This window comes from Puma concolor, chromosome E1 (assembly GCF_028749965.1).
Source record: "Puma concolor isolate L17-30 chromosome E1, mPumCon1.1.hap2, whole genome shotgun sequence".
Classification (NCBI taxonomy): domain Eukaryota; kingdom Metazoa; phylum Chordata; class Mammalia; order Carnivora; family Felidae; genus Puma; species Puma concolor.
In genome coordinates, this window is record NC_141680.1 from 12,655,677 (window position 1) to 12,676,282 (window position 20,606).

General features: G+C 42.6%; 1 protein-coding gene across 1 annotated transcript in view; it reads left to right on the forward strand.

Moving 5' to 3' along the window:
• Positions 1 to 529: 529 nt before the first annotated feature.
• TNFRSF13B (TNF receptor superfamily member 13B) overlaps positions 530 to 20,606 on the forward strand; it is a 37,003-nt gene continuing 16,926 nt past the window's right edge. Inside the window, exon 1 of the mRNA XM_086686234.1 lies at positions 530 to 654. Coding sequence (XP_086542360.1) covers positions 597 to 654 — 58 coding nt within the window. The 5' untranslated portion in view covers positions 530 to 596. The remainder of the gene's footprint in view (positions 655 to 20,606) is intronic.

The window sequence follows — 20,606 nt, forward strand, 5'->3', positions numbered from 1 at the left end:
TGTCTCCAAGGCTTCCTGCTGGTAAGTGGCCAGGCTGAGATTCAAACCCAGGCTGTCCTGCTCTAATGTCAGCCTGCTGAGTGCTTTGATACGGGAAAGGATAGGGCTTAGGAAGCACAGAGAAATCAGGGATGGCTTCCTGAAGGAGTTGGCCCCTCAGTGGAGCCTGAGGACCAAACAAGAGATGACCCCGCAATGAAATAGGAAATGGTCGTCAAGGAAGGGGGAAGGGCCTGAGGCTGGAGAGCTGGTTTGTCCTGGGTGCAGCCTGGGGTGTGTGCCAGGGGGCAGGAAACCAGGTCCAAGTGCGGGGTCAGGGCCAGATGGGGGTCATACCAGTCTATACCTCATCTCAAGGCCAGACCAGCCCTCCCTGCTCTGCGGTCCCTGCCGGGAAGCATGCAGGGGAGGCTCCGCAGACAGCACCGTTGGGGACTCCTGAAGCACGCCCAGGCCACCCACCTCGGCTCCTACCACGCAGGTGCAGGGGCGGGAGGGGGTGCCGCTGATTTACATCCTACAGGTTGGGGGGAAAACCCAGGAAGTGCAGCTCAGGCACTAATCAAATCTAAGGCTAATAATAAACGTCCTGAGTAATGAGTGGCTTGGGCCGGAGCAGGCGAGGTGGCCGGACCCGGGCGGGCCCGGAGTGGTGTGAGTAGCCGGGGAGGTGGCCGGGTGGGGGGGGGCGGGAGGCAGTGGGGGCAAGGAGGTCTTGGCCAGGGGCGCCCCGCATGGGTTCGGTGGGGTTCGGCGCGAGTAGCACCCACAGCAGATGGACAAGCTCGGGCTTGTCTGGGGGCCACCCCAAGTCTGGGGGCTCTGGGGGTTTGCAGCTTGCATGCCGGGAGAGGAGCTGGGAGGCTGGAGGGTAGGTATGCACCTTCTGCATCCATCCCCTGACTTTAACAATTATCAACGTAGGGCCAGCCTTAGATCGTCTACGCCCGCCATTTTCCCCCTCCAGCCCCACTGGATCATCTTAAAGCTAACAACAAACATTGTATTCTTTGATGTGTGGATGCCTCAGCAGCCATCTCTTAAAAACTTTTTCAGAAAACAACACCCAGAAAACTAACCATCATGGCCTGACCAATTCTGAAAAGAATGACCCCCTAGTACTAGGACCAAATAGCCGATCAGGGTTGAGGTTTCCCAGTTGTCTGATCAATGTCTTTTCCGGTCGGTTTGTTCAAATCAGGATCTGAGCACAGACCACATTCTACCTTTGATTGTATGTGTTAATCTAGAGCAATTCCCATCTGGTCTCATTTATTCCCCCCGCTGTTTATTTATTGAAGAACCTGGATCGTATGCCCTGTAGAATTTTTATCAGGGTTTTAAAGGTTCGTTCAAAGTGACAGAGCAGGAAGCATAGGTTGCTGGAGCCGATGGGACCCACGCTGCTGCTCTGTCCCCCACACGTCAGGCAAGGAGTCTATCTTTTCTCTGATTCCTTTTTGCATCCAGTGACCATGTCCCCAGACAGGTCCCCAGAGAAGGGCTCAAATGTATAAAATTTCTGAGACAGCCGGAACAGGTGAGGACACCCACCTTGACACAGGGTGAAAGTGCCAGGGCTTCCAGGATCACGGGCTGAGAATGGGTCAGAACTGTGACCCAGTGCTGAGCGAGGCTGCCTGGCACAGCAGAATCAGTACCGGCCCACGGTCAGGGGTTCTGGCTCCCCATGTTCACGGACTCACCGTGTGACCTTGGACGGGTCCTTCGCCTCTCCAGACTCTGTTTCCCCAGCTGCACAATGAAGAAGAGTCTCTGCCCCACCAGATGTCCCTCAAAACCTCACAAGGGCTTCGAACCCTCCAGAAGCCCTCTTGAGGAGTCACAAGCAAAGGTTCCGAGAAGGGCTGTGGAACTTCTTTCTCAGGCTTCTATTCTGCCCAGCCTGTGTCGGTCCTAGAGTTTTCCTGCCCTTCGTAGGGGCTGGATGATGGTTCTGGGATTTTATGTAGGTCCAGGTGGTGGTTGGGGAGTGGGGAGCAGCCACGGCACCCTCTGGTCTGCTGGTTGTCGACCATCTGCCCAACTATGTCCCCATCAGTCTCCACAGCTTGCTGGCTTCCAGACCATGAGTGAGTCTTAGAAGCTCTCTAGGGCTGCCCTGTCCAATCTAACCCACCGCCCACCCAGCCATCCCTTCACAGTGGGTTAGCACCCTCCCTCTCCTCTCCCCAAATGAGGGAAGGGTCAGAGGTCTCTTTTTCATTTTGTGTGATTCTTTGGCGTTTTAAATTTGCTTGTTGAGGGGCGCCTGGGTAGCTCAGTTGGTTAAGCAGCCGACTCTTGATTTCGGCTCAGGTCATGATCTCGCGGTTTGTGAGTTCAAGCTGTGGATGGGGCTCTGTGCTCTCAGCTCTGCACAGAGCCTGCTTGGGATTCTCTCTCTCTGCCTTTCCCCCCTCCTCTCTCTCTCTCTCTCAAAATAAATAAGTAAACTTTTTTAAAAATTGGCTTTTTGAGTAGGTAGTGGTCACACTTTGCAAGCCCAGACAGTATAAAAAGGTATATAATACGAAGTCTTCTTCCCTCCCTGTCCCCCATCTGCCCAGGTCCTGCCTCCCCTGGAATAAACAGCCTTACTGACATATAATTTACATGCCTGAAAGTTTACCCATTTAAAGTGTACAAGTCAATGTTATTTATTATAGTTACAGACTTGTGCAATCATCACTATAATCTAATTTTAGAACATTTTCACCACTCCCCACCCCTCAGTCCCTCCACACCCCCAGCCTTAGGCTTACCACTGATCTACTTTCTGTCTCTGTCCATTTGCCTAATTTGGACCATTTTATAAAAATTGAATGTGGTTTTGCAACTTTCTGTCTCTACCAATTTGCCTACCGTGGGCCATTTTATAAAAATTGAATGTGGTGCTTTGCGACTGGCTTCTTCTTCTTAGCATGATGTTTTTAAGGTTCATTCATGTTGTGGCACATGTCAGCACTTTGTTCCTCTTTATGGCCAAATTATATTCCATTGAATGGATATGCCACGTTTTGTTTATCCATTCGTCGTGTGGTGGACATTTGGGCCCTTTCTGCTGTTTGGCTATGATGAATAATGCTGCCGTGAACTTTCGTGTTCAAGTATTTGGGTTGACATATATTTTCATTTTTCTTGGAAGTGCGATCGCAGCATCTTGTGGCAATTCTGTGTTGAACATTTTGAGAAACTACCAGATTGTTTCCCACAGTAGATGACCATCTGATCATCTTGCTTCAAATTCTCCACATCCTCACCAACACTTGTCATTTTCCATCTTTTCATTATAACTATCTTAGTAGGTCTCTCAGTGTCACGTTGATTTGCATTTCCCTAATTGACAAATGATGTTGGGCGCCTTTTCCTGTGCTGATTCAGATATATTTTTGGAAAAATGTCTAACTCCTTAACCCATTTTTAAATTGAGATGTTTCTTCATTGTTCAGTTGTAAGCATTCTTTATATATTCTGGATCCCTTAACAAATATATGATTTGCAAATGTTTCCTCCACATCTATGGACTGTCCTTTTCTTTTCTTTCTTTTTTTTTTTAATTATTTTATTTATTTTGGGAGAGAGAGAGAGACAGAGGCAGAGAGAGAGGAAGAGAGAGAATGCCAAGTGAGGCTCGATTTCACAAACTGTGAGATCACAACCTGAGCCCAAATCAAGAATTGGACACTTAACCAACTGAGCCACCCAAGCACCCCCCCTTTTATTTTCTTGATGGTATTTTGTGAAACAAAAATGTGTTTGATTTTCATGAAGCTTAATCTCTTCATCTTCTCTATAATCATTTATGCATTTTGTGTCATTGCCTAACCCCAAATAATGAAGATTCACTCCTGTTTTCTTCTAAGCTTGTCGTTTTAGCTCTTACATTTAGATCTATGATCCACCGTGAGTTAATTTTTGTGTATGGTGTGAGGTAGGCGTCGAAATTTGTTCTCTTACACATGGCTATCCTGTGGTCTCAGCACTATTTGTTGAGAAGATTATCCTTTCTCCCATTGAATTGCCTTGGTACCCTTATCAACTGAACATAAATGTTAAGCTTTATTTGTGGACTCTCAATTCTATTCCATTGGTCTATGCTTATCTTTATGCCAGTATCACACTGTCTTATTTACTATTGCTTTGTAGTAAGTTTTTGAAATTGAAAAGTGTGAGTCTCCCAGGTATGTTTTTCTTTTTCAGGATTGTTTTGGCTCTTCTGGGTCCTTTGCATTTCCATAAGATTTTAGGATCAGCTGTCAAATTCTGCGGAAAAGCCAGTTGGTATTTTTATTAGGATTTCATTGAATCTGTAGAATAATTTGGGGAATATTGCCATCTTAACAATATTAAATCTTTCAACCCATGAACATAGGCTTTCTCTCCATTTATTTAGGTCTTTAAATTCTTCTTTCAACAATCTTTTGTAGTTTTCAGTGTACAAGTTTTACACTTTTTTGCTAAATTTATTTCTAAAAATTGTATTTAAAACACCATTTTTTGTTTCTTAAGTTTCTTTGCGGTGTTTCGTTACATATATACCAACTCTTATAGATTTGAACTTCCCCCCTTTTTGCAAAAATAAAGAAAGAAGGAAGGAAGGAAGGAGGGAAGGAAGGAAGGAAAGAAGAAAGAAGGAAGAAAGAAAAAAAGAAAGAAAGAAAGAAAGAAAGAAAGAAAGAAAGAAACCCTGTTTATTTTTATTTTTGTTTTTCCACATAATATATCTTGGAGTTCTTTCACAGTAATATATAAAGAGCTTCCTCATTCTTTTTTATAGGTGCATAGTCCAGTATATAAGAATATTATAATTTACTCATTCACTCCCTTATTGATGGGCAGTTGGTTTTTCCCCAATCTTCTGCTATTACGAACATTGCTGCAATGGATTTATTATCTCACACTTTGAGATAAATCAGAGTTTGATCACTATATCAGTGGTAAATACATCAGTAATTTTGACAAATGTTGCCAAATTGCCCTCCACGAGGGTTATCCCTGTTTCCTCTCTTTCCATGGTGAATGAGAGTGCCAGTTTCCTTATGGCCCTGCCAATAGAAGGTGCAATTAAGCTTCTAGATTTTTAAGTCTATTAAGGAAAGATAGAATCAGCATAGTTTGAATTTATCTTCTATTAGGAATGAGACCAAACATCTTTATGATGTTTTCCCCTGTTTATGAACTGTCTGTTCATTGTGTTTGCCCAATTTTCTATTGGGTAGCTGGCCTTTTCCTTTCTGTTTATAAGTAAAAGATGCAAATGTTTGGTTTCCATTTTTCATTTGCCTTTGGACTTTCCTTGAGGTGTTTTTGGCCATGTTTGGTGATTTTTTCTTTGCTTGTTCTGTGTAGTCTATTTTATCAGTCCTTTTACAGATTTTGGATATGGTGTCATAGTTAAAAAAGTCTTTCATATTCCAAGGTTATAAAGAAATATCAGGTCATTTTTTTCTTTAGAATTTTAATAATCTTATTGTTTTCCACATTTAAATCTTTGGGCTATTTTTTCTAATAGAGGGGAAATTATTTCCTGTGCCCAGCTACTTAAAAAAAAAATTGTTTTTATGTCTGTTTATTTATTTATTTATTTATTTATTTAGGTTTATTCATTTTTGAGAGAGAGGGACAGATTGTGAGCAGGGGAGGGGCAGAGAGAGAGAGGGAGACACAGAATCCAAAGCAGGCTACAGGCTCTGAGCTGTCAGAACAGAGCTGGACATGGGGCTTGAACTCAAACCGTGAGATCATGACCTGAGCCAAAGTTGGGCACTTAACTGACTGGGCCACCCAGGCGCCCCATAATGTTTACTTATTTTTTGAGAGAGAGAGAGACAGAGTGCTAGCGGGGGAGGGGCAGAGAGAGAGGGAGGGGCAGACACAGAATCCGAAGCAGGTTCCAGGCTCTGAGCTGCCAGCACAGAGCCTGACACAGGGCTCGAACCCACCAACCGTGGGATCATGACCTGAGCTGAAGTCGGACGCTTAACCGACTGAGCCACCCAGGCGCCCCTCTGGCTCAGTTACTTTGTCTCTGTCAAGAATATCCTCCCCTAAGTTTTGAAAGCAAAAGCCAGCATTTTTTTCTCCCCTCTCTCTGCCAAGACACCTTTACCCTGAGTCCTACTTGAATGACAGAAATGTAGGCGGGGGAGGGGGCAGAATAAAACTTAAATATTGTCCCAATCCGGCTGTCTATAACACAGTGCAAAAATGGAGACGGCTTTTCATTCCACAAGTCTTTACTGGGGACAATGATGGACAAGGTCATTTATGAGGTCATTTATCACGGACCTACTGTGTCCTGCTATTATGGAAGGCACCGGATACAGAGATGAATGAGAGTGTCAGGAGACAGAATGGTGACTCCCAAAGGTCAAATTACAAAACAAGAACCATCACCAGGAAGGCATGCTCAGGCCACACGGTCATCCAGGGAGGCACATGTAAGGGCTCAGAGGAGAGGCAAGGGGGCGAGGCAGCTATGGGGGCAAGTGTTTTTAGAAAATTATGGTGCTTAAGCCACAGGTTGAGGTTGTGGGAGCAGTTCCCAGGCCTGGAGTGCTAATTTGATGATACTATTATTATTAATAATAATAATGTCATAATAATTCTCTATCATTATGATTATATGGTTTTATATTACCGTAAGATGATTTTAATTGTGACTACAATTAATCCATTATATTTTTTGCCACTTATATCAGACTAATAACTGCCGCTTGGCAGCTTCGTCTCTGGCCAGTTATACGCATGTCACGTACACGTCCTTGAGGGAAACTTCTCTGCAGAGGGAAGCCTGGAACGCCCATTTTGCAGATAACGAAAACCGAGGTTTTGTGCCCTTTCCCAAGGTGATGGGTAATGACACGAGGCATAACTGTGCTTTCCCCACCACAGACCCCTTTGCTCTCTCACGCATGTTCTGCCACTGAACTGTGGCAAATCGATTTTCAAAATGAGCTAACAGGAGGCGAAAACTACCATGGGGAGAAATGGTCGCCCCCTTTCTACAAACACGGACCTGAGAGGGGCCCCTGGGTGGCTCAGTCGGTTAGGCGTCCGACTCTTGCTCTCACCTCAGGTCTTGATCTTGATCTCAGGGTCATGAGTTCAGGCTCCACGTTGGGCCTTGTGCTGGGCGCGAAACCTACTTAAAAAAAAAAAAATTCCCTATAAGCACAAAACTGAGAAAGTGACTTGACTAGTACTCCCGGGACTCAGTTTAGTTCTGACTTAGATCCAGCGTGGGGATGGTGGGCTCACCACCCTGACAATCTCTGAAAGGTAGTTTTGGGTGCAGGTGGGGGCTCCCAGGGGTTAGTCTCAGAGCTATTTTCAATACCGCAGAAGAGCCTGGTAAGAAATCACGTACAACGAACTGAAATGAAAAGCCACCTTCTCATTTCCTTCTTTGCCTCCTCCCCACCCCCCCCCCCCTTCTTCACGGGAATAAAAGCGGGCTTCTAAGTGGTCATTGCCAGTTCTCCCACATGTGCCCCAGGTGTCAGGCTGTGACCTCCTCCGGGGCACACACCCCATCTCTTCATGTTGGAATCTCCTTCTGACCCCTCCCCCCCCGCCCCCACTGACAGCCTAGTTCAAAGCCCCCAGCTCATGTGTTTATTCAAAGATCGGTGAGAAATTCCTCCTGTCTTGAAGCTTTTTATGGTCCCTTCTTTTCAAGTCACATTGACAGATTTTCTTGGCAAAATTCCAAAGAACGAGAAGGAGTTGCTGAGGCTTTTATCCATCTTGCTTCTTTCTCATGGGCACAGGACCCTCTCCCCACCATGGAGAAAGACACAGGGTTGTCTTGGGTCCTTGTGGCAGGAACTGGCCCTTTTAATTTTCCCTTGACCCAGGTCCAGGCCTTGGCCAGTACAATACTCCATAGTGCAAGGAGTGGCAATGTTAATAAGGGCAATAGCTCAGGGGGTTAACCTTTTACTGATTGCACAGTACCATACCAGGCAAAGCACTTGCCATGCATGTAATAACCACAATGGCCTTATGAAGTCGGCAATAACATCCCCATTTTACAGATGAGGACACTGCGTTTCAAGCAGGCAAAGTTCTGCCCAAGGTCACACAGCTAGGAAGTGCTGGACCCGGGATATATAGTCCAGTGGTTTCCAGCCATTGCTACCTGAATGTCCAGAATATGATATGCACACACTGCTAGTTCTTAACTTTTCGATTTTAGACATTGTGCATTAATTTCCTGCTTTCTAAGATGAGAACTCAACTCTTACATCACCCTCTGTGTACCCACCACCTCCCCTCTACCCAGTCTCCCAGAGCACGGTGTTTAGTTAGATCCGTGGAGACGGAGAGCAGTTCTGGCCCCAGCAATGGGGCTGACCCCGTGGCAGATGTGGCAGGACCAGCCGACCATACTCCCGACAGCCTGCGCATCTGTTCACTCTGACGCCCTCAGGATTTCCAGAGAGTCCATCAACAATGGAAATTCTTTTGGATCCCCCCGGTCAACCCCAGTGCTCAAGGGTAGACTGCCAGCTAATCAGCTTGCCCCCAAATGTAAAACCCTCCACGGTATCATTCTCCCTTTTCTTCTTCCTCTCTCTCCTAAGTCCTGGTATTGCCTTTGTTCCTTGACAGTGGTCCAATGACTGTCCCCGCTCACGCAGATGAGGAAACTCTTGTATGGGAAGCATAAGTCAGAGTCCTTGAGTTATTCACTGACAGTTGCTCACATGTTTACGATGCTGTGAATTTTGTTCCCAGCTGAACTATCCGTGTGCTATGATTTCCCTGGCGTTGACAGCTCCTGAGTTCTCTCTGCATGTGTCAGCGATTTATCCTCAGCTCTGTGACAAACCCAGCCTGTCAGTTGGTCAAACATACTCACTTGTCTATTATTTTAATGTTCATCAGAGACATTCCTTCCCTCTTTTATTTTAGCTGGGACAGTGTTCCCTCCAGGCCTGCAGGCAGCTGTCCCCCAAGATTTCCTTCGGCATCATTCTGAGAATTTCTACCTGCATCTCTTTGCTGAGATGGAGCCTGTGTTTCTCCCCGACTTGTCACCATTTGGCTTATGCCCTACATTGGATGGAGTGTATCCCCCAGCAGCTTACCAAGTCACCACTATCTAGATCCAAAATCTCTCATCATCCCAGCTTTCCCCTCCCCTCAGCCCCTGGTAACCCCTGGTCTACTTTCCGCCGCCATGAATTCGCCTACTCTAGGTGCCTCGTGTGAGCAGAATCAGACAGTAGCTGTCTTTTTGTGGCTGGTTTATTTCACTTACCGTAAGGTCTTCAAGGTTCATCCGTGTTGCTGCATGTGTCCGTACCTTACTCATTTTAAGAACTGAGTAGTATTCCAATATATATATAGCACTTTTTATGTATCCCTTCATTTATCGACGAACACGGGTTTTCCACTTTTGGTCTCTTGTGCATAATGCTGCTGTGAACATTGGTGTACAAGTATTTATGTGAATCGCTGCTTTCAGGTCCTTTGGATGTATATCTAGGAGTGGAATTGCTGGGTCATATGGTAGCTCTATATGTAACTTTGTGAGGAAATGTCAAAGTGTTTTCTATAATAGTTGCAGCATTTTTCATTCCCGCAATCAATACATGAGGGTCCCAATTTCTCCACATTCTTGTCAAGACTCATTATTTTTCACTTTTTGGATAATTGCCATTCTAATGAGCATGAAGTGGTGTCTCACTGTAGTTTCGACTGGAATTTCTCCAATGACTGGCGATGTTGAGTATTTTTATATGCTTATGGGCCATTTGGATGCCATCTTTGGGGAAACGTCAACTCAAGTCTTTTGCCCAGTTTTGACTTGAGTTGTTTCTGTTTTGGCTGTTGAGTCTCAGGAGTTTTTTATGTCTTCTGCCTATTAATCCCTTATCAGAGATGTTATTTGCAAATATTTGCTCCCATTCTGTGAGCTTTTTGTTTTTACTGTCTTGATGGACAGAAGTTTTTAATTTTGATGAAACCCAACATATCTCGGTGTTGTATCAAAAGTGGAAATGCCAGATGGAATGCATGAAGGTGTTACCCGGTTTTCCTCTAAAAGTTTTATAGTTTTAGTCTGAAGTTTAGGTCTTTGATACATTTGAATGTAATCCTCCAACTCTTCTTATTCTTCAAAATTACTTTGGCCTATTCAGGGCCCCTTGCAATTCCATATGAAGTTTTAGGATGAATTCTTGTATTTGTGTAAAAAAGTCACCGGGATTTTGTTAAGGACTGTAATGAATCTGTAGATCACTTTGGGGAGTATTGCCATTTGAACAACATTAAGTCTTCCAGTCCATGAACATAGAATGTCTTTTATTTAGGCTTCTTTAATTTCAGCAGTGTTTTGTAGTTTTTCAGGATATACTTTTTTTTTGTCACCATGGTTAAATTTATTCCCAAATATTTTATTCTTTTTGTACGCATTTGTAAATGGAATTGTTTTCTTAATTTCCTTTCAGGATTGTTTGTTGCAAATATGTGTGTGTGTGTGTGTGTGTGTGTGTGTGTGTGTGTGTGTATTTGTGTATGTATATATATATATACTTGCATATAGATATATTTGTGTATATATATATTTGTGTGTGTGTATGTATATATATATATATATTTGCACGTGTGTGTGTGTGCATTGGTTTTGTATCCTACAACTTAATATTAGTTCTAACAGGTGTGTGTGTGTATGTGTAACTGTTAGGGACTTGACATGTAGGATCATGTCATCTGTGAACAGAGATCATTTTATTTTCTCCTTTCCAATTTGGATACCTTATTTCTTTTTCTTGCCTAATTTCTCTGGCTAGAACTTTCAGTACTATGTTCAATTGATGCAGGAAAAGTAGGCTTTCTGGTCTTGTTGCTGATCTTAGGAGAGAAGCTCTTAGTCTGTCATCATTGGGTAGGATGTCAACTGTGAGTTTTTTCATATATGGTTTTTATCGTATTGAGGAAATTCTCCTCTATTTCTACTTTACTGGGTGTTTTTTTTTTTTTTAATCATGGAAAGATGTTGAATTTTGACAAATGCTTTGTCTGCATCCATTGAGATGAACATACAGTTTTCTTTCCATTCTTTTACTGTGGTGTGTTGCATTGATTGACTTTCATGTATTGATCCATTATTGCATTCCAGGAATAAATCCCACTTGGCTGTGGTGTAGAATGTTTTTAATATGCTGCTGGAATTTATTTGCTAATATTTTGCTGAGAATTTTTACATCCATATTCATAAGGCATATTGGTCTATAATTTTCTTTTCTTATGTTGTCTTTATTAGGCTTTGGTATCAGTGTAATGTTGACCTCATAGAATGAGTTAGGAAGGATTCCCTCCTCTTCAATTTTTTAGAAGAGTCTGAGAAATACTAATGTTAATTCTTCCTTAAATGTTTGGTAAAATTCACCGGTGACAGCATCTGGGCTTTTCATCATGGGCCTTTCATTGAGAGGTTTCTGATTACCGGTTCAGTCTCCTTACTTGTTATATATAGGTCTGTTCAGATAGTCCTTCTTCGTGTGTCAGTTCTTATAGATTGTATGTTTCTAGGAATTTGTCTATCTAGGTTACCCAATTTGTTGGATGTATAATTGTTCATAGTATTCTCATAATCTATAAAATCTGTAGTAATATCCCCACTTTAATTTCTTTTTTTTTAATCTTTCTCTCTTTTTCCATTTTATTTTATTTTCATCATGATAGGTGTACTCTTTAATCCTCAGCCTCTATTTTCCCCCTCCCCCCACCCTTTTCTTCTCTGGTGACCATCAGTTTGTTCTCTACAGTTAAGAGTTGGTTTCTTTTTTTGTTTGTTTGTTTATTTACTTTTGAGAAAGACAGAGAGTGTGAGCAGGGGAGGAGTAAAGACAGGGAGAAAGAGGATCCAAAGCGGGCTCCATGTGAGTCTAATGTGGGTCTCGAACTCATGAACTGTGACATCACAACCTGAGTCAAAGTTGGACGTCCAACTGACTGAGCCACCCAGGTGCCCCAAGAGTTTGTTTCTTGGTTTGCCCTTCTCTTTCTCCCCCCGCCTTTGTTTGTTTGTTTTGTTTCTTAAATTCCACATACGAATGAAATCATATGGTGTTTGTCTTTCTCTGACAGACTTATTTAGCTTAGAATTATACTCTCTAGCTCCATCCATGTTGTTGCAAACAGCAAGAGTTCATTCTTTTTTATCGCTGAACAATATTCCATTGTAGGTCTATATCACCTCTTCTTTATCCATTCGGCAGTTGATGGACATTTTGGCTGTTTATATAGTTTGGCTATTATAAACAATGCTGCAGTTAATATAGGGGTGCATGCTGTTGGTGGGAATGCAAACTGGTGCAGCCACTCTGGAAAACAGTATGGAGGTTCCTCAAATAATTAAAAATAGAACTACCCTACGACCCAGAAATTGCACTACTAGGTATTTATCGAAGGGATACAGGTGTGTTGTTTCAAAGGGGCACATGTACCCCCTTTCATAGCAACACTATCGACAACAGCCAAAGTATGGAAAGAGCCCAAATGTCCATCTACTGATGAATGGATAAAGAAGATGTGGTTTATATATACAATGTAATACTACTCGGTGGTGAAAAAGAATAAAATCTTGCCATTTGCAACAACATGGATGGAACTAGAAGGGATTATGCTAAGTGAAATAAGTCAATCAGAGAAAGATATATGATTTCACTCTTATGTGAAATTTGAGAAACTCAACAGATGAACATAGGAGAAGGGAAGGAAAAGTAAGATAAAAAGAGAGAGGGAGGCAAACCATGAAAGACACTTAAATACAGAGAACAAACTGAGGGCTGCTTGAGGGAAGGTGGGTGGGGGGATAGATGAAATGGGTGATGGGCATTAAGGAAGACACTGGTTGGGATGGGCGCTGGTGTCATATGTAAGAGATGAATCACTAGGTTCTACTCCTGAAGCCAAGACTACACATATGTAAACTAACTTGAATTTAAATGGAAAAAAAAAAAAAAGAAAAGAAAAGAAACATAGGGGTACATGTATCCCTTTGATTAGTGTTTTTTTATTTTTTTGTTAAGTACCCTGGTAGTGCAATTCCTGGATTGCAAGGTAGTTCCATGTTTAATTTTTTGAGGAACCTCCATACTGTTTTCCAGAGTGGCTGCACCAGTTTGCATTCCCACCAGCAGAGCAAGAGGGTTCCTTTTTCTCCACATCCTCACCAACATTTACTGTTCTTTGTGTTGTTGATTTTAGTCATTCTGACAGGTGTGAGGTGATATCTCACTGTGGTTTTGATTTGCATTTTCCTGATTATGAGTGATGCTGAGCATCTTTTCATGTCCCACTTTCATTTCTGACTTTAGTAATTTGAATCTCTTCTGTTTTTCTTAGTCAATCTAGCTAAAGATTTGTCAATTTTGTTAATCTATTCCAAGAACCGGCTTTTGGTTTTGTTGATTTTCTCTAGTACAGTTTCTTTGTTCTCTATTTTATTTATCTCCACTCTAATCTTTATTATTTCCTTACCTCTGCCATCTTTTGGTTTAATTCACGCTTCATTTTCTAGTTCCTCATAGTGTACAGTTAAGTCATGATTTGAGAATTTCTTCTTTTTTAGTGCATATGCATTTACAGTTATAAATTTCCCTCTTAGCGTTACCTTTTCTGTATCCCGTAACTTTTGGTAACTTGCGTTTTCATTTTCACTTATCTCAAGGTATTTTGTAATTTTCCTTGTGACTTCCACTTTGAGACATGAGTTGTTTAAGAATATGTTGTTGAATTTCCACATGTCTGTGAATTTTCCAGTTTTCCTTCTGTCATTGATTTTTAGTTTCATTCTATTTTGATCAGAAAAGATACTTTGAATGATTTCAATTTTTTAAAACCTGTTAACGTTTGGTTTGTGATCCAATATATGGTCTACTGTAGAGAATGTTCCATGTACACTTGAGAAGAATGTGTATACTGCTGTTGCTGAATGCTGTATTTGTATATGTCTATTATATGTCATTGATTCATAGTGTTGTTCAAGTTCTCTATTTCCTTATTGATCTTTTGCTTGGTTCTTCTATCCATTACGAAAAGCAGGGTGTTAACATATGCAAATATTATTGTAGAACTATCTGTTTCTCCCTTCAATTCTGTCAATTTTTGTTTCATATATTTTGGGGCTCTGTTGTTAGATGCGTGTATGTTTATAATTGTTATTACCTTCTTGCTGTATCAAACTTTTTATCAATATATTTTGTCCTTCTTTGTTTCTTGTAACCTCTTTTGATTTAAGGTCTATTTTGTCTGACAATAATATAACCGCCTCAGCTCCCTTTTGGCTATTATTTTCATGGAATATATTGTTCATTGTTTTTACTTACAATCTCTTAGTGTCCTTTTATCTAAAGGAAGTCTCTTGTACACAGCATATAGATGGATACTGCTTTCTTTTTTAATCCAATTTGCCAATTTCTGCCTTTTAATAGGGGAATTTAGTCCATTTACTTTGATGTGACTGATAAAAAAGGATTTACTTCTGTCGTTTATCTGTTTTCTGTATCTTATGTTTTTTGTTCCTCAATTTCTCCATTACTCCCCTTTTCTGTATGTAGTTGGTTACTTGTAGCATAACATTTTGATTCACTTTTTCTTTCCTTTTTTTAAATGTTTATTGATTTATTCAGAGACAGCGAAGTGGGGGTTGGGGGGAGAATCCCAAGCAGGCTCCATGCTGTCAGCAAAGAGCATGACACAGGGCTCGATCTCACAAACCGTGATATCACGACCTGAGCCGAAATCAAGAGTTAGATACTTAACCGCCCGAGTCACCCAGACGCTCCTCCTTTTTGCACTTTTAAAGGTTATTTCCTTAGTGGTTACCTTGGGGAATATAATTAACATTTTAAACTTATAACAACTTAATTTTAATACTAACTTAGTTTTGATAATGTACAAACATTTTCTTGCTATATCTCTGTCCCTTCCCATTTACGTTGTTATTGTCATAGATTACCTGTTTATGCATTTTATGCCCATTAACATAGGTTTATAATCGTTTTATGCATTGGTACACTAAATCATATAGGGAAAAGAAAAGAGGAGTTACAAACCACACAAAAAGTACAATAATACTTGCTTTTATGTCTACCTATGTAGTTACCTTTACCAGTGTCCCTTGTCTGTTCTCATGGCTGTGTCTACATCTAAGGTACTTTCATTTCAACACAAAGGACTCCCTTTAGCATTCCTTGTAGGGCAGGTCTAATGAACTGGGAATGAACTCCCTCAGCTTTGAAGGATAGCATTGCTGGATATGTAATTCTTGGTTGGCAATTTTTTTTTCCTTCAGGACTTTAATTTTTTTTTTTCAACGTTTATTTATTTTTGGGACAGAGAGAGACAGAGCATGAACGGGGGAGGGGCAGAGAGAGAGGGAGACACAGAATCGGAAACAGGCTCCAGGCTCTGAGCCATCAGCCCAGAACCTGACGCGAGATCGTGACCTGGCTGAAGTCGGACGCTTAACCGACTGCGCCACCCAGGCGCCCCTCCTTCAGGACTTTAAATATATCATCCCACTGCCTCTTGACCTCTATGGTTTCCAAGGAGACATTAGCTGTTAATTTTATTGAAGGTTACCTGTATGTGAAAAGTTGTTTCTATGTTGCAACTTTTACAATTCTCACGTTTTGATTACAATGTGTCTCAGCATTGGGCTCTTTGAATTTACCTTATTTAGAGTTCATTGAGGCTCTTGAACATACATTTATGTCTTTCCTAAGATTTGAGAAGTTTTCAGCCTTATTTTTTTTTTCAAATATTATGTCCTTCTCTCTCTCTCTCTCTCTCTCTCTCTCTCTCTCTTCCTCTCTCTTTCTGGAACTCCTAAAAATTTATGGTGGCATGTTTGATGGGGCCCCACAAGTCCCTCAGGTTCTGTTCACTTTTCCTCATTTTTAAAAATTTCTGCTTCTCAGACTAAGCAATTCAATTGTCCTTTCTTCTGCCTGCTCAAATCTGATCCTTTCTTCTGCCTGCTCAAATCTGTTGTTGAGCCCCTTTAGTGACCTTTATTCATTTCAGTTATTAGATTTTTCAATTCCAGAATTTTTTTGTTTCCATCTTTTTATTTAAAAAAAATTATAAAAATGTATTTTGAGAGACAGAGACAGAGACAGAGAGAAAGAGAGAGACCAAACACAAGCAGGGGATGGTCACAGAGAGAGGGAAAGAGAGAATCCCAAGCAGGTTCTGTGCTGTTAAAGCAGAGCCCGACGTGGGACTTGATCTCATGAACCATGAGATCATGACCTGAGCCAAAATCAAGAGTCAGATGCTTAACCGACTGAGCGACCCAGGTGCCCCTGTTTCCATTTTTAATAGGCTATTTTTAAAGCAGTTTTGGGTTCATGGAAAAATCAAGTGGGAAGTACAGAGAGTCCTCCTATACCTCATTCCCCCAAACATGCACAGCGTCCTATACGATGAACATCCTGCACTAAAGTGGTACATTTGTTACAACGGATGAACCTGTGTTAATACATCGTTATCACCCAAAGTCCATAAGTTTACACTAACGTTTATTTTTGGCGTCGTACATTCTACGGGATTTCACCAACGTAGAAGGACATGTATCCACCATGACAGTATCAAACAGAATAATTTCCGTGCTCCCTTCCCCAACCCCTAACAGCCACTAATCTTTCTACTGTTTCCATAGTTTTGCCTTTTCTAGAATGTCAGATAGCTATAATCATGCAGTAGTAGCCTTTTCAGCGTGGTTTCTTTTAGTTAGTAATATGCAGTTAAGATTCCTCCATGTGTTCTCATGGCCTGATAACTCAATTCCTTTTTTAAAAAAATTTTAATATTTATTTTTGAGAGAGAGAGAGAGAGAGAGAGAGAGAGAAAGATCATAGGGGCAGAGAGACAGAAAGCGAGACATAGAATCTGAAGCGGGCTCCAGGCTCTGCGTTGTCAGCCCAGCGTCCAGTGCAGGGCTTGAACCCACGAGCCATGAGATCATGACCTGAGCTGAAGTTGGACGCTTAACCCACTGAGGCACCCACGTGCCCCAATAACTCATTTCTTTTTAGTGCTGAGTAAATTCCATTGTTTGGATGTACCACAGTTTATTTATCCATTTACTTACTGAAGGAAACCTTGCTTGCTTCCAAGTTTTGGTTCCCGTTTTACAACTTCTATCTCTTTATTCATATTCTTATACTTCATTCATACATAATTTTTTGATTTCATTTAGTTTTTTGCCCATGATTTTCTTTAGGCATTGAATATACTTAAGGCAGTTGATTTAACATCTTTGACTAATATTTCCAACGTCTGGGCTTCCTCAGGGATAATTTCTGTCAAATTCTTTTTTCTGTAAATGTGCCATATTTTCTCATTTCTTTGTATGTTTCGTAAGTTTTCTGAGAACTGGATATTTTGAGTACTCTGTTGTAGTAATTCTAATTCTCCCGTTTCTCAGGGATTACTGTATCTTGCTTGTTGATGGCTGGAATCCATTTGTGGCTTTTCCAAACTATTTTTTGCAAAGTATGTATTTATTGTGTGTGGTCACTGAAGTTTCTGTTCCTTTATCTCTACAGTCAGCCAGTGACCGGACAAAGATTTCCTTAAATGTCTGGCTCCCAAGAGTTGGGGGGAGAAGAGCACCATCTCTTTTAAATTCCCTGGAAGCCACCTCAGCCGTTGGGGGTTGAAACAATGGTCACCAACCTCTGGGCCAGCCCCTCACTGATCAAGAGCAGCAAACAGCAATCCGAACCTACAACCCCAATGTTTGGAGGACAAGGTCCTCCTCACCCATCGGGGTGCCAGCAAGTTTCACCGGCAACATGAGCAGCTGCCTGCATGGCGGCACACATGGGGTTGGAGACCAAGGGATGCTAGCCACCACCGTGAAATACATTGAGATGCACCAAAATTCCAAAACTGTACCAGCTTCTTCCTCCAGCTCTCCCTGGGATAACTTCCAGAACAGTCACTTCAGATGGTTGCTGCCAGCTCAACATCTGTTAGGCGGGAGGGCAGATTACTGGCGCTTCTACTCTGCCGTCTGCCCTGCCTTCTCACATCCCAGTGTTGATTTGGGATCCCCACTGACTTCCTAACGGAACTCTGTGGGTAGCCTGCTTGTTCTCGAGAAGGTTTTAGCACCTGCTCTTAATCTCTGGTCCTCCTACATTTTATGATGATGGGTCATGGCTGGTGAGAATTCATTGTGCCAGACACCCGACTGGTTCTTTGAATCTGGAAGCTGTATCCTTGAAGTCTGGAACTCCCATTTAATCAACCTCTGGGCTTCCTGAAGTGATTCTACAATTGTCGTATCTTTTCTCTCCCTATTTTCTAGGAAGTTTCTTCAATTACATCTTGCAACCCCTTCTACTGATGTTTATATGCTGGCTGTTATATTTTTAATGTCTAATAATTCTCAGTTGTTCTATGCATATTCTTTTTTTTAATTTTTTTTAACGTTTATTTATTTTTGAGACAGAGAGAGACAGAGCATGAACGGGGGAGGGTCAGAGAGAGGGAGACACAGAATCTGAAACAGGCTCCAGGCTCTGAGCTGTCAGCACAGAGCCCGACGTGGGGCTCGAACTCACGGACTGCGAGATCATGACCCGAGCCGAAGTCGGCTGCTTAGCCGACTGAGCCACCCAGGCACCCCTGCATATTCTTTTTTAAAGACAGTACTCCATTCTTTTTCATGAATGTAAAAATTCATCTATCTGTCTATCAATATCAATATCAACTGTTGCTATTGTTGCCTTTTAATTTTCTCCAGTTCCTTGCATTGTCTCTCTTGGCTCCCAGCATGTCCCTTCTGCTGGCTTTGTTTGAGTTCTCTTTCATGTAGGGGTGGCACTCCAATATCGGGTGACCTGTGGCTTTTGGCTCAAACTCAGATTGAGGCAGAAACAGCTGTTGGAAGTTCTGGGTACACGAATGGGGCTGTTAATGCAGAAGCTTTGCTCTCAGAGGGTCAAGCAGCAAACTTGGTCATTTTCTTGAGAGAATCTCCCAGTTAGTGCTTTTGGGTCTTTTCTTCTGGGTCAGTTTTCCCAGAGAAGGGTCTGTTGATTCCCTGCCAGTTGCTGGATGGGGAAGGAGACGTTTTTTAAAAACATGGTCACACTACTCCTTAGGTAGTATTTTGGGGAGTGTGGACCTTAGGGCTGCCCTCAGCTGCGCCTGAGAAGACACCAAATCTTCTGCTGGGGTTGGTGAGAGGCTGTTACCTGCCTGGCGATGGAATCCGGCTGGGGTCAAGCTGTCTTTCTGTACATTTTCAGCCAGTCTTTCCTTCACTGTTTTGCCTTCCCATCTCCCGTTGTCAGAGGTACTTGGTCCCTCCAGTTCCAGAGGCTTCCTGGGGTTCTGTGGCTCAAGTCAGCTTCCTTCTCCCTGCGGGCATCAGAGAAAAGAGACCTTTAACTGAAGTCAGTCACCCCAGTCCACGTGCCTTCCATATTCCAAAATGTCGCTCACATCTGTCTCCTGGTGTGGTAACTTCTTCCGCTCTCTTTCCCTTTGAGGATAAATATCGTTTTGGAGAAGCTAATACCAGGAAATCAGGCAGAAAATTCGAGAAAACCTGGTGCATTCATAAAATGGGAGACTCGTCAATACAAAGCAAATGACTGATAGAGCCTCAACAGAGAATGTGTCCCAGATAGCGTGCGGAGCCAACAACCAGACACAAAAGTTCAAGGATGGGCAATATCAATGACCTACAGGGATAAAAGTCAGGACAGAAGTTACCGGCGGAAGTGGAGTATTGGACGGGAGGGGACCCAAGAGAGTCTTCAGGGAGCCAGAAATTTCTAGGCCTTGATGTGGGTTGTGACACAGGTGTATACACATGGAAAAATTCATCAAGTCGTACACCTAAGATCTGTGCAGTGTACACACGTCATTTTGTGTGTCTCATGCCGCAGTAAAAGAAGAGAAGGGCAAGGACGTTGGCATTTATTGAATGCTTGCTGTATGCTAGGCACTGGCTGGATCTGCTTTTCTTTTTATTCGCCTAATGAGCACCTAATAGGTCCTAGGCATTATCTAGGTTCTGAGGGCCGAGCAGTGAACAAAAAAATTAGAGTCCTTGCCTGCGTGATGCTCACAGCTGATGGGGGAGACACTATCAAACAGTCCCAGTCGTAAAAGTGAAGTGAAAACAGGGCCAAGTAGTGCAGAAGAAGAGGAGTGTCCTAATCTGGGAAGAGAGCCGGGCTTTTCTGAGGAAATGAAATTGAAACAGTGACCTAAAGGATCAGGAAAAAATAACCAGCAGAGAGGGAAGAAGGGCATTTTATGCAAAGGGACAAGCAGGTGAAAAGGCACCGTGGTAGAAAGAGGCACATTAGACAGGACAAAGAACCAGGATGAGAAGGGCACAGCTGGTGCAAGAACGGCGGCCCCAGAACTGCCACCTCACACATGGGGAAACCGAGGTTTGGGGACTTGAGATGGTTGCCCCAGGCCACCCAGCAGGGGCAGCTGGGGTTGGAAGCCAGCTTTGTCTGGTTCCCCCTCTGCGTGCCGGGACAGAGTAGGAATGTGAGTGGGAGAGGCTGGGTTCCGACCTACGGCAGGGTGCCAGCTACCCTCAT